General features: G+C 60.9%; 1 protein-coding gene across 1 annotated transcript; it reads left to right on the plus strand.

The window, feature by feature from the left end:
• Positions 1-297: 297 nt before the first annotated feature.
• Positions 298-12,093, plus strand: METTL13 (methyltransferase 13, eEF1A N-terminus and K55). Its single transcript, XM_056107390.1, has 8 exons — positions 298-606; positions 2,518-3,280; positions 5,008-5,207; positions 5,666-5,861; positions 7,177-7,344; positions 9,054-9,269; positions 10,376-10,507; positions 11,782-12,093. Exons 1-8 carry the CDS (start codon positions 454-456, stop codon positions 12,054-12,056), a joined length of 2,103 nt encoding a protein of 700 aa, XP_055963365.1. The 5' UTR covers positions 298-453; the 3' UTR covers positions 12,057-12,093.
• The last annotated feature ends 1,846 nt before the right edge of the window (positions 12,094-13,939 follow it).

Below are 13,939 nucleotides of genomic sequence, written 5' to 3' on the forward strand. Positions count from 1 at the left end.
AATGCTGGTAGCCGGGCCGCTTCCGCCCCGACTCCGGGCCACTTCCGCCCCGACTCCGGGCCGCTTCCGCCCCGACTCCGGGCCGCTTCCGCCCCGACTCCGGGCCGCTTCCGCCCCGACTCGGGCCTCCATCCTTCCCACCCCGCCCGCCTGCGTGAGGCGCGCGCACCGCAGCCAATGAGAGGGCCAGGAATCAGGATCCGGGCCCGCCCACCACTCGCTGCCGCCAATCACGACAGAGTCGCACCCGGAAGTGGTTTTTGCGGCTGGGGAAACACAGTCCACGTGGGGCCGAGGAGGTGGGGAGCTGCAGGCGTGCGGAGCTCGTTCCCCGGCGGGTTCCTTGCAGGGCGTGGGGGGTCCTCAATCGATGTGGCTGCTTGCCCGTGGGAGGAGCTCCCCGTGCAGCGTCCTGGGGCCGGCGTGGGGCGCGGCGGGTCCCAGCGGGGGACCATGAATCTCTTACCGAAAAGCTGCAAGGAGTTCGGCGCCGCCGAGTACTGGGAGAAGTTCTTCCAGCAGCGCGGGAAGAGGACGTTCGAGTGGTATGGCACGTACCTGGAGCTCTGCGGGCTGCTGCACAAGTACATCAAGCCCCGGGAGAAGGTGAGGCGCGGCCTGGCAGGACCCCCCAACCCCGCCTTGCTACTGCGGGCCGCCCCGGAGTTTGCACCCGGAAAAGTGGCAAACCCTGGCATCGTGCTGCACTTCAGGATTGCAGGCGCTTGGCTCCGGCCGGAAGGCGATTGCCTCCTTTCTCTGCAAGGCTCCCCCCAGTGCTCCTTCTGCAGAGTCCCGCCCAGCCCGCGACCATCACTTCTTGCCTTGTACCCCACCCCCACCCCACCATCCCGAGAGCCAGAGACGCTCTTGCAGCGCCGGGGCCAGCCGCGCAGTTGGCAGGTCCCCGGGCCCAGCCCTCGCGCCCCTAAAGGACAGATGCCAGCACTGTTGGTTCAGGATCAGGAGTGTGCCAGGGTGGGAGTGAGCGTGCAAGGGGAGAAGTGGAGCGTGCGTGGACGCTTTGGGTGCCAGGCCTTCTGGGGGCGTGTGGGGTGGAAGCAGTCTCCGTTAGTATCATTTAGTGGAGCCTCCCTGATAAATGCAAGGGAAGAGCTGCAGACAAGGGGCGGGGGTGGGGTGGAAGTGCTTGCTTGGGGGTCTCCATCCTACCCACCCGAGCACTGCCAGGAGTAGCCTTGGATAATACCAAACACCTCCCAAACACCCACCTCACCTCTCGTCCCCTCCATCGCCACCAAAACAACAACACAAAAACACTTGTGGAGGAGAGGGGACACACACTGCAAACCCCAAGGCACTGACCCAGTTTCCTTGGTTTTTTTTTTTTTTTTTTTTTTTTTTGCTTTTTGGGTCACACCTGGCGATGCACAGGGGTTCCTCCTGGCTCTGCACTCAGGAGTTACTCCTGGCGGTGCTCGGGGGACCCTGTGGGATGCTGGGAATCGAACTCGGGTCGGCCGCGTGCAAGGCAAACGCCTTACCCGCTGTGCTATCACTCCAGCCCCCTCCTTTTTGTTTTTGAGTCACATCTGGTGATGCTCAGGGTCACTCCTGGCTCTGCTTAGGAATCACACCTGGTGGTGCTCAGGGGACTGTTTGGGGCGCAGGGGGTTGAACTGGGTCGGCTGCGTGCAAGGCACATGCCCTCCCCGCTGTGCTATCGCTCCAGCCTCTGAACCAGCTTCTTTCCCAAGATCATGCTGGTAGTTGGTGTCTTCCTGAGTATGACCCCCGAGGCCCGTCCATCCAACCCCCGATAGGCACGTCTCATCCTGCTGCATTTTTTCTAGGGAGGCCAGCACGGGAGCAGAGTATGGGGGTCAGGCCCTGGTTTCCCAGTGAAACAGGTTTGCACATCAGGTGTGTGATTGTCAAGTCTCTGCAGCACATGCTTGGTTCAGAGGAAAAATGATTAGTGTTCTGAACACCATGATTGGTTTTCAAGAAAACTCGCCTTACCTCAACTTCACTTGCTGGTCTTATTTTGGGTTGGGGGCCACACCCAGCAGTGCTCAGGGCTCCTTCTGACTCTGCGCCCAGGAGTTACTCCTGGCTGTGCTCGGGGACCCGATGGGGTGCCGGGGATCGAACCCGGGTTGGCTGCGTGCAGGGCAGGCGCCCTCCCCGCTGTGCTGTGGCTCTGGCCCCAGCCTCACCTTCACCTTCATTGTTGTCTCTACATGTGATTTTGGCTAGGGAGATTTTTTTTTTTTTTTTGCTTTTTGGGTCACACCCGGCAATGCACAGGGGTTCCTCCCGGCTCTGCACTCAGGAATCACTCCTGGTGATGCTCAGGGGACCACATGGGATGCTGAGAATCGAACCCGGGTTGGCCCCATGCAAGGCAAACACCCTCCCCGCTGTGCTGTTGCTCCGGCCCCAGGAGATTTTTTTGTTTGTAATGGGGAGCACTGTGCTGGGAGTCCCCGCATGCGGGACACACCAGCCCCCGGCCTCGACTCAATCCTTGGTCTGTCCCCCCTCTCCCCCCAGGTGCTGGTGGTGGGCTGCGGGAACTCAGAACTGAGCGAGCAGCTGTACGACGTGGGCTTTCAGGACCTGGTTAACATCGACATCAGCGAGGTGGTCATCCGGCAGATGACAGAGCGTAACGCCAGCCGCCGGCCCCACCTGCGCTTCCTGCAGATGGACATGACCTGCATGGACTTCCCCGACGCCGCCTTCCAGGTGGTGCTGGACAAGGGCACGCTGGACGCCGTGCTGCCGGACGAGGCAGAGGAGACGGTGCAGCGGGTGGACAGGATGCTGACCGAGGTGGGCCGCGTCCTGCAGGTGGGCGGCCGCTACCTCTGCATCTCGCTGGCCCAGGCGCATGTGCTGAAGAAGGCGGTGGGCCACTTCTCCCGGGAGGGCTGGATGGTGAGAGTCCACCAGGTGGCTGCTGACCAGGACCCGGGGCCTGGCGCTGAGCCGCGTTTCTCCTTGCCCGTCTTCGTCTTCGTCATGACCAAGCTCAGGCCACTGCCCGGCGGCCCCGCCCGGCCCCTCTTCGAGCTCTGCGCGCAGGAGCAGGGCCCGGCTCTGCGGCTGGACAGTGCCGAGCGGCTGGTCGAGGCGGTCAGCGAGCGACAGCGCTATGCCTGGCTCTGTGGTCAGCTGCGCCGCCAGGCTGGCCTGGGGACCGTGTCCCTGGACCTGTGCCACGGGGACACCGGGGAGCCCCGCTACACCCTGCACGTGGTGGACAGTCCCGCCGGGAAAGCAGCACGGGACAGCCACTTTGCCATTTTCATCAGTGAGTCGGGACCCCCAACACCTTTATTTCCGGGAGGGGCGGAGGAAGGGGGAAGCCGAAGGGGTCTCACCTTACAGCCCTCCCGCCCCTGCCCAGGTGGACAGAGGATGGGGGAATGGACCAGGAGGAGTCAGAGGAACAGACCAGTCTGCCTGGGTCATGTTCTTTGTTATCCGTTGATTATTGAGGAGGGACACACTTGGTGATGCTCAGGGCTGACTCCTGGCTTTGCACTCAGAGATCAGTCCTTGTAGCGCTTTGGGGACCCTCTGGGTGCCAGGGATCGAACCCTGGCCGGCCGCATGCCCTCCCCGCAGGACTATCCACCTCCACGTTCTTTCTTTTTTTTCCTTTCGTTCTTTCCTTTTTTCTTTCCTTTTTTCTTCTTTTTGGATCATACCCTGCAATGCTCAGGGCTGACTCCTGGCTCTGCACTCAGGAATTACTCCTGGTGGTGCTTGGGGGACCCTACAGGATGCCGGGGATTGAACGCCAGTCAGCTTCATGCCTTCCCTGCGGGACTATCCATCTCCAAATTCTTCTTTTTTTTTTTTCTTTTCGGTCCCACCCGGCGATGCTCAGGGCTAACTCCTGGCTCTGCACTCAGGAATCACTCCTGGCAGTACTTGGGACCCTGTGGGATGCCGGGAATCGAACCTGGGTCGGCCGCGTGCAAGGCAAACGCCCTCCCCACTGTGCTATTGTATTGCTTCAGCCCCTCCACATTCTCTTTCTTTGCTCCAGTTTGAGCGAGAATGCTGGAACGTGTTCTCTGCCTGGGCCCCCGCTCTCGTCGCTGAACTGCAGGTCGGGCCCGGTAACTCGGCGTCTCTGTAGGCCTCTGGCTCTCAGGAGGGGGAGTAGAGACCCTTCCGGAGTCTGGACTCACTTCCTGGAGGTGTCCTGGGGTCAGGCCAGGGCAGGTGCCTCCATTGGGTCCCCTGCAGACAGCACCAGGCCCACGATGGAGCAGCACCTTGACCAGGGCCCCCGCAGGGGGTCGGGGAGGCTGGGCTCCTCGTCATGGGGGTCCAGAGGCAGAGCGTGAGGGGTCCTGTCCCGAAGGAGGAAATCCCAGAGACAACTGAGCCACGTGCTGTGCCTGCCGGTGGCCCGGGTTCAATCCCCAGCACCACGGGGTCGCCCTGAGACTGTCAGATGTAGCCCCTTGCCCCCAGCGCCCCCAACAGACCCATACGAGGTGCTGAGGTTGGACTTTTGTTTGGGGAGGGGGGGGGGTCACACCTGGTGATGCTCAGGGGTTCCTCCTGGCTCTGCACTCAGGAATCACTCCTGGCGGTGCTCGGGGGACCCTAGGGGATGCCGGGGATCGAACCCAGTTGGCCGCGTGCCAGGCAGACCCCCTCCCTGCTGTGCTATGGCTCCAGCCCCCGAGGTTGGACTTTGCCGTACCCTGAGCGTCTGATCCCAGTCTGATGGGAAAGCGCAGGGGTCGGGAACCCCGGGGCTCCCCCTTGCTTCCTGGGGCTGAGTCCCAGTCTCTGTCCGGGGGGGAGACGGTTCCATTGGGGGGCTCAGACACTTCCCCAGCTCCTCCCGCACGTGGGGCTCCCACCCGTGCTTGATTCTGCAGCCTGCAAGGAGAAGACCCGGCTGGCCACATGTCGCCTATACTGTCCTCCTCAGAGGACACCCCCAGCCCCATGCGCCTCTTAGCCCCGGGCTGCTTCCAGGGTGGGGGGCCATCACTGAGCGCCCCTCTGCAGTCCCCCAGGGCAGGGAGACCGAGTGGCTCTTCGGCACGGAAGAAGGCCGGAAGCAGCTAGCGGCCAGCGCAGGCTTCCGGAGGCTGGTGACCGTGGCCCTGCACCGCGGCCAGTCCTATGAGGGCATGGACAGCATCCAGGCCGAGCTGTCCACCCGCGTCCTGGAGCTGGCCCCCGCGGGGATGCCGGCCCAGCACCAGGTACCAGGTCCCCCGGCAGGGGTGGGTGGGGAGGGGGGGCCCTTCAGAGACCCGCGGACAAGGGTTGCCAGCTGAGGAACCTGTCGAGGTTTTTTTTTTTTTCTTTTTGGGTCCCACCCGCCGATGCTCAGGGCTGACTCCTGGCTCTGCACTCAGGAATCACTCCTGGTGGCACTTGGGGGACCCTATGGGATGCCGGAATCGAACCCGGGTCAGCTGCCTACGAGGCCAATGCCCTCCCCGCCGGGCTATGACTCCAGCCAGACCCTGCGGGTCTTCTAACTCCTTCGACGGTCTCGGGGACCCTCATGTGCTCAGTCCTGTGGGTTCTAGGGGAGCCCCCTTGGGAGTGGCCCTTATTGAGGCTGTGGTGGCGGGGAGGAGGGGGGCTGCTGGATGGGGTGGGCGGAGCAAGCCGCTGTCCTGACCGCCCCCGCGACACCCCCCCCACCCCACAGGTACCCTTCTTGTCCGTGGGCGGGGACATCGGGGAGCGCACCCTGCGGCACCAGGCCTGCAGTCCCCTGAGTGGCGACTTTGTGGTGGAGGACGTGCAAGGGGACGGTGGCCACCTCTTCCGGCGACTCATCTTCCTCTGCAGCAGGAATGTTGTGCAGTCAGAGGCGCGTCTGCTGCCCGCCACGGCCCCCGGAGGTGAGCGCCCCCAGCCCCATCCAGAGCGCTGGACTCAAACCCGCGACCTTGCCCCCCAGCCCTGTCCTGGGCACTGGACTCGAACCCATGGCCTCGCCCCTGCTGGCCCCACGCGCTTCGGCCCGTTGGCGCGGTTCCTGAGCACGACCCAAGCGGCGGGTGTTCAGGGTCCCCCAGGGGGGCTCAGAGACCCCCGTGGTGATCTCCGTGGGTGGGCACGTGGGGGCCCCGCTTGAGGTGAGGTGCACGGAGCAAGTAGCCAGCCAGCCCAGGAGTTGGGGGTGTGGGGGGGCCGGAAATGCCCCTCCTCCCCATTAGCCGCCCTGTTTCCCTGACCTTAGCTGTACTGGGGGAACAGGTAGGAGAGAGAATTTGGGTACTCGCAGCCCTGGACAAGTGGAGCTGGGGGCCCGGGGTATGTGGAGGGCTGGTCGTTCTTTTCTTCGGGGGTCTCTCAGCCAAGACAGGAGTGTTGGGGGGTTCCCACCCTGTCCTGCAGGCCTTGGTGCTGGTGTTTTCTTTTTTTTTCTTTTTAAGTCACACCCGGCGATGCTCAGGGGTTCCTCCTGGCTCTGCACTCAGGAATCACTCCCGGCGGTGCTCGGGGGATCCTATGGGATGCTGGGAATCGAACCCGGGTCGGCCGCATGCAAGGCAAACGCCCTCCCCGCTGTGCTATGGTGCTGGGGTGTGTGTGGGGGAGGGGGGTCTCGTCCCTCTGGAGGGGCCTTTTGGAGGAGGTTTTGGCCCCCGCCCTGGCTCGTCTCTGGGAAGGGGGTGCGGGCTGTCCCCCAGTTTCCCCGAGGCTCTCAGGGGTCCTCCCCTGGCTCTGACATCCAAGCCATTAGAGGTGTCTTTTTCTTTTTCTCTCTGGGTTTGCTTTTTCGGGGGTCACACCAGCGATGCTCAGAGGTTACTCCTGGCTCTGTGCCCAGGAATCATTCCTGGTAGGGGCTCGGGGGACCCCGTGGCCTCTGAGATCGGGCGTGTCCATTGTGGTGCGACTCTAGACTGGGGGGCCCTAGGGGATGCGGGCGTTGAACCCCGGTTGGGCATGTGCAAGGCGGACACCCTCCCCACTGTGCTGTCGCTCCAGCCCTGTTCCGGCCTCGTTGGAGAACAAAATCCCTGATGGGTTCTGTGATGTCGGAGGGGTTCCCCCATACACACCAGATTCCAACACCCTCTCCCCCCGCCCCCCCATGGTGGTGCCGGCTCAGCGGGGCCCCAGGCTCTGTGCCTGGACATTTGGGCCGAGTCCCCACCTTGCCGCTCAGGCCCGGAACCCCCATCTCCCTGTCTCCTGTCTCCCCAGACCAGAAGAAGCGGAAGCGGCAGCGCAGGAAGCCGCGGGCCCCTGGCACTGCCGAGGACCCCCCCGCGGGCCCCGGGCAGCCGGTGGACAAGAGCTACCTGTGCTGTGAGCACCACAGGGCCATGGTCGCCGGCCTGGCCCTGCTGCAGAGCTCGGCCCCCCTCCTAGGTGAGGCACCCCTGCTGCGCGGGTGGGGGTCGCCCCGGGGGTGGCCCGGGCGGGGACACTTTGTTCTGAAGGTCCTTGGGTGTGTGTGTGCCTGTGTGTGTGTGTACTTTTCCTGCTCCCTTCTTTCTTTGTAATTTGTTGTGTTTGTGTGTGTGTGTGTTCCTGCTTCCTTCTTTCTTAGTGGTGTGTATGTGTGTGTGTTCCTGCTCCCTTCTTTCTTAGTGGTGTGTTTGTGTGTGTGTGTGTGTTCCTGCTTCCTTCTTTCTTAGTGGTGTGTTTGTGTGTGTGTGTTCCTGCTTCCTTCTTTCTTAGTGGTGTGTTTGTGTGTGTGTGTTCCTGCTTCCTTCTTTCTTAGTGGTGTGTTTGTTTGTGTGTGTGTGTTCCTGCTTCCTTCTTTCTTAGTGGTGTGTGTGTGTTCCTGATCCCTTCTTTCTTTGTGGTGTGTTTGTGTGTGTGTGTATGTGTGTTCCTGCTCCCTTCCTTCTTAGTGGTATGTGTGTGTGTGTGTGTTCCTGCTTCCTTCTTTCTTAGTGGTGTGTGTGTGTTCTGATCCCTTCTTTCTTTGTGGTGTGTTTGTGTGTGTGTGTATGTGTGTTCCGGCTCCCTTCCTTCTTAGTGGTATGTGTGTGTGTGTGTGTGTTCCTGCTCCTTTCTTTCTTTGTGGTGTGTTTGTGTGTGTGTGTGTGTGTTCCTGCTTCCTTCTTTCTTAGTGGTGTGTGTGTGTGTTCCTGATCCCTTCTTTCTTTGTGGTGTGTTTGTATGTGTGTGTGTGTTCCTGCTCCCTTCTTTCTTTGTGGTGTGTTTGTGTGTGTGTGTGTGTGTGTGTTCCTGCTTCCTTCTTTCTTAGTGGTGTGTGTGTGTGTTCCTGATCCCTTCTTTCTTTGTGGTGTGTTTGTGTGTGTGTGTATGTGTGTTCCTGCTCCCTTCCTTCTTAGTGGTATGTGTGTGTGTGTGTGTTCCTGCTTCCTTCTTTCTTAGTGGTGTGTGTGTGTTCTGATCCCTTCTTTCTTTGTGGTGTGTTTGTGTGTGTGTGTATGTGTGTTCCGGCTCCCTTCCTTCTTAGTGGTATGTGTGTGTGTGTGTGTGTTCCTGCTCCCTTCTTTCTTTGTGGTGTGTGTGTGTGTGTGTGTTCCTGCTTCCTTCTTTCTTAGTGGTGTGTGTGTGTGTTCCTGATCCCTTCTTTCTTTGTGGTGTGTTTGTGTGTGTGTATGTGTGTTCCTGCTCCCTTCCTTAGTGGTATGTGTGTGTGTGTGTGTGTTCCTGCTCCCTTCTTTCTTTGTGGTGTGTGTGTCTGTGTGTATTGCCTCTTCCTGCTCCTTTCTTTCTTTGTAGTTTGGTGTGTGAGTGTGTGTGTGTGTGTGTGTGTGTGTGTGTTTGTGTATGTGTGTATTCCTGGTCCCTTCTTTCTTTGTTTTTGTGTGTGTGTGTGTATGTGTTTTGGACCACACCCAGCAGTGTGCCAGGGTGACTCCCAGCCCCGTGCTCAGGGGTCACTCCCCACAGTGCTCGGGGGAACCATTTGGGATTGAACCCGGGTCTGCCGGGAACAAGGCAGATGCTCTACTCACTGCTCGATGCTTTTGAAAACGGAGGAGTGGGGGGTGGGGAGGCGGTGAGGACTGTGTGTCTGTCCCCCCAACCCCCTCCCGGCTCCCTGGGCGGGGCAGGGGGGCAGGCGGTCACCCACGGCCTCTGTGCTCCCGCTGCAGAGACGCCCCTGGCGGTGCTGGTGGTGGGCCTGGGGGGCGGCAGCCTCCCCCTCTTCATCCACGACCACTTCCCCAAGTCTTGCGTGGACGCCGTGGAGCTCGACCCCTCCATGCTGGCCGTGGCCACCGAGTGGTTCGGCTTCTCCCCGAGTGACCGCCTGAAGGTGCACATCGCCGACGGCCTGGTCCACATCGCCAGCCTGGCCGGGCGGGAAGGTGAGAGGGTCCCGACACTCCTGGGGACTGGGGAGGGTTCGTGGGGGCGGGGGTCGCCTCAGGGTCCAGGGCTGGGAGGCCTCTAAGTGCGTCCCGGGCAGAGGGAAACCGGGTCCACAGCTGAGAGGCTTCTTTATTTTTTTTTGGGGCTTGCTTTTGGGGTCCCACCTGGCGATGCTCAGGGCTGACTCCTGACTCTGCACTCAGGAATTACTCCTAGCGGTGCTCGGGGAACCTATGGGAATGGGATGCCGGGGATCGAACCCAGGTTGGCCACGTGCAAGGCAAATGCCCTCCCCACTGGGCTATTGCTCCAGCCCCCACAGCCATCATCTTTTTTTTTTTTTTTTTTTTTTTTTTTTTGCTTTTTGGGTCACACCCAGCGATGCACAGGGGTTACTCCTGGCTCATGCACTCAGGAGTTACTCCTGGCGGTGCTCAGGGGACCCTCTGGGATGCTGGGAGTCAAACCCGGGGCAGCCGCGTGCATGGCAAACGCCCTCCCCGCTGTGCTATCACTCCAGCGCCAGACAGCCATCATCTTTAGGGGTTTATTTTTTTAACGTTTTTGCCTTTTGGGTCCCACCCGGTGCTGCTCAGGGCTGACTCCTGGCTCTGCACTCAGGAATTACTCCTGGCAGTGCTCAGGAGTAACCCTATGGGCTGCTGGAAATCGAACCCGGGTCAGCTGCGTGCAAGGCAAACGCCCTCCCCGCTGTGTCGTTGCGCCAGCCCTGTCTGTGAGGCTTCTAAGCGCATCCTGGGGAGGGAGGAAACGGGGGCCGCGGGGTGTTCTCTGGACTCCCCAGATTACCAGGCTGGAAGCAACCGCGGTGCACTCGGAAGCGAGGGCAGTGGCCAGTGTGTCCAGCCTGTGTGAGCCGTGGCCATGTGGCCGGCTGTCCATCAATGATTGTGACCTTCAGGCTTTGTCCCTCCCGTGCGTCCCACAGTGGGTCGTCCCTAGCCCGCTGGGGCCGCCTCCTGCCTTGCAAGCGCCCCGCCACCCCCCTCCCCCACGCGTCCCTAGTTGCAGCCGATGCGAGCTGCACCCCTTCCCTGCAGCCCGGCCTCACGGCGGCGGCCGCCGGCACCTCTCTCTCCAGCACCGCCCCACTACCACGCCGTCATGTTCGACGTGGACAGCAAGGACCCCACCCTGGGCATGAGCTGCCCTCCGCCCGCCTTTGTGTCACAGTCCTTTCTGCAGAAGGTCAGCAGCATCCTGAGGCCGGAAGGTAGGGGTGCAGGGGAGCAGGGGCACATGGGGTAGGGGTGGGGGGAGCGAGGGCCCCCCCCTTCCCCCCCCCCCCCCCCCCCCCCCCCCCCGCTCAACTGCTCAGGAGTGAAAAGCGCGTTCGTCCCAAGCGGGCAGTTGGGTCCAGTCCAAGGCCCTACCCCGGCCCTTCCCACACACCCCTCCCAACAGAGTACCCCTCCCCCATCTCTATCTACCCCCCCGCTTGGCTGCCTGGCTTCGTCGCGCCCCACCCCACCCCCCCAGCTCCACCACTACTGATGCAGTGCACTGCATGGTATTGTCTGCTACTGGTGCAGTGCACTGCATGGCATTGTCTGCTACTGGTGCAGTGCACTGCATGGCATTGTCTGCTACTGGTGCAGTGCACTGCATGGCATTGTCTGCTACTGGTGCAGTGCACTGCATGGCATTGTCTGCTACTGGTGCAGTGCACTGCATGGCATTGTCTGCTACTGGTGCAGTGCACTGCATGGCATTGTCTGCTACTGGTGCAGTGCACTGCATGGCATTGTCTGCTACTGGTGCAGTGCACTGTGTGGGTTGTCTGGGGTGTGTGTGTGTGTGTGTGTGTGTGTGCGTGCATGCATGGCATTTTTTGGGTCACACCTAGCAATGCTCAGGGCTGACTCCAGGCTCTGCACTCAGGAATCACTCCTGGCGGTGCTTGGGGGGACCCTATGGGATGCCGGGGATCGAACCCAGTTTGGCCGTGTGCCAGGCAAATGCCCTCCCCACTGTGCTATCGCTCTGGCCCCTGTTCAGGGCTTTTGTGCTCAGCACTGCTGCCCAGACGTTCTGGACCATGCCTGTGGTTCGGAATTGGCCTGCAGTTCTGCAGGGGGCCCTCTGCCCTTGTTGGGGGACACAGTGTGGTCTCCCAACTGCTGGTGCAGTTGCAGGTTCGTATCCCCACCACCGGGGGCGCCATCCCCCCCCAGCTGTGCTCTCCTTGCGGGTTGGGTCCTGTGGGCTGGTTTCAGGTATGGAGACTGAGGCAGGCTTGCCAAGGTGGCACCAGGGAGGGAGCTTCGGGGCCCCTGTCACCAGAACCCTAGAGCTCTTTGTCCCAGTGTGTCCGTCCCTGCCCCCCTCCCCGGGGCTCGGTGTGGTGTGAGATTTGTGGGCAGCAGAACAGACTCTGAGTTGGCCTCTGTGGCCCCCACTGCGGCTCTGTGGCCTCCCGGTCCCCGCCTCGTCCTGCCCACCCCCCCCACCTTCCACACCTTCCAACTCCATCCTTCATCCCCACAGGCGTCTTCATCCTCAACCTCGTGTGCCGGGACCCGGCGCTGAAGGCCTCGGTGCTGGCCGGGCTCAAGGCCGCCTTCCCACTCCTATACGTCCGGCGCATCGAGGGCGAGGTGAACGAGATCCTGTTTTGCCAGCTGCACCCCGAGGCCAAGCGGAGCACCCCCGAGCTCCTGGAGGGGGCCCGGGCCCTGGAGCGGGCCCTGAGGGGGCCCGGGAGGCGCTGGGACGACACCTACGTCCTCTCTGACATGCTGGAGTCTGTGAGGATTGTGTGAGGGCCAGCTGGGCCCGGGACAGGCCACGCTTGCGGTCGAGTCTATAGATTCCTGTTCTCTGCTTCCTGCCTGGCTGCCCGGCGGGGCGGTCCAAGGTCGGGGAGAATAAAGTCTTTCCCCGTAGACGGTCTTTGTTCCATGCCCCCCTTTCCTTGCTGCTGGACCTCGGGTGAGCCTTGAGCGCCCTGCGTTGATGTCTGGTCCAGGGGATCATCTCCCCGACAGCCCTCCGGGCACACAGGAGCTTCTCCAAAGGGTTTGATCTGTTCCAAATCAAACGCAGCCAGAAGACTTGGATAGAAGGAGAAAGGGCAGTGTGATTTCCACCACCGACACTTAAGCAAAAACATAAGAAAACATGGGGCTGGAGCGATAGCACAGCGGGTAGGGTGTTTGCCTTGCACGCAGCCGACCCGGGTTCGATTCCCAGCATCCCATAGGGTCCCCTGAGCGCCGCCAGGAGTAATTCCTGAGTGCATGAGCCAGGAATAACCCCTGTGCATCGCCGGGTGTGACCCAAAAAGCAAAACATACAAAAAAATAAAACAATTGATAGCACAGCGGGTAGGGCATTTGCCTTGCATGCGGCCGACCTGGGTTTGATTCCCAGCATCCCATAGGGTCTCCCGAGCATTGCCAGGAGTGATTCCTGAGTGCAAAGCCAGGAGCCAGCCCTGTGCATTGCCAGGTGTGACCCAAAAAGGGAAATAAAAAAAAATTAAAAAAAAAATCTCTTCATAGCAGCCGTAGTGATAGCATAGCAGGGAGCGCGTTCTCGTTGCATGCAGTGACCTGGGTTCGATTCCCAGCATCCCATAGGGTCCCCTGAGCACTGCCAGGAGTGATTCCTGAGCACAGAGCTGGGAGTAAGCCCTGGGCATCACTGGGTGTGACCCCCCCCCAAAAAAAAGAGAAAAAAAAATCACTTCATACTGGTGAAAGATCATCCATGGTGCTTAACTGTATTAATTTGTGTTGTTTTTGGAGACAGAGGCGGAAGCAAAGGCCGTTCTCACTGCCCTGCCCTGCACCATTGAGTTCTGGTATTGCATGCAGCCAGGCATGAGGCTGTGCAGAGCATCAGGCCTTGCTCAAAGACTCGGAGGCCCCCCATCCCTTCCCCCTACGGTCACCCAGTTCCAAGGGAAACTGCTCACTGTCAGGGCACTGCAGGTTCTCTGCTCCAAGGCGAGCCAGTTCCTCTTTCTCCCCAGCAGGTGGCCCCAGAAGCCATGTTTCTGCTCTGGGGAGAGCAGTCAGATCCTTGCTCTGAAACTGGCCTGGCCAAGGGGCCCTATGGGATGCCCAGGATCGAGTCCCCGGCCCAGTGCACACAGAGCAAGCCCCTAGTGGGTCACACCCGGTGGTGCACAGGGGTTCCTCCTGGCTCATGCACTCAGGAATTACTCCTGACGGTGCTCAGGGGACCCTATGGGATGCTGGGAATCGAACCTGGGTCGGCTGCATGCAAGGCAAACGCCCTCCCTGCTCTGCTATGGCTCCAGCCCCCAAGCCTCTAATTTTTTGTGCCTTTTTCCGGTTGGTGCTTTGGACCACATCTGGCTATGCTCAGGGCTTACTCCTGGCCGTACCCAAGCATCATTGCTGCCAGGGCTTGGAGGGCCGGACGCATAGATCGGCCAAGGGTGGGTCAAACCTGGCCAGGCCACTTGCCGTTGCGCACCTTTAAGCCCGGGACTCTCCCTCTGGCCCAGTTGGGAGATTTTTTTGTAGAACAGCACGGTACAGAGGTGGTTCTGCACCACTGAACTTCCGGGGACTGTTTCTCGCACACACGTTCTGGACCATATCGCAGACGTGTGGGGATCACTGTCACTGTCACTGTCCTCCCGTTGTTCATCGATTTGCTCGAGCGGGCCCAG

This window comes from Sorex fumeus, unplaced genomic scaffold (assembly GCF_029834395.1).
Source record: "Sorex fumeus unplaced genomic scaffold, SorFum_2.1 ptg000164l, whole genome shotgun sequence".
In the NCBI taxonomy this organism is placed as follows: Eukaryota; Metazoa; Chordata; class Mammalia; order Eulipotyphla; family Soricidae; genus Sorex; species Sorex fumeus.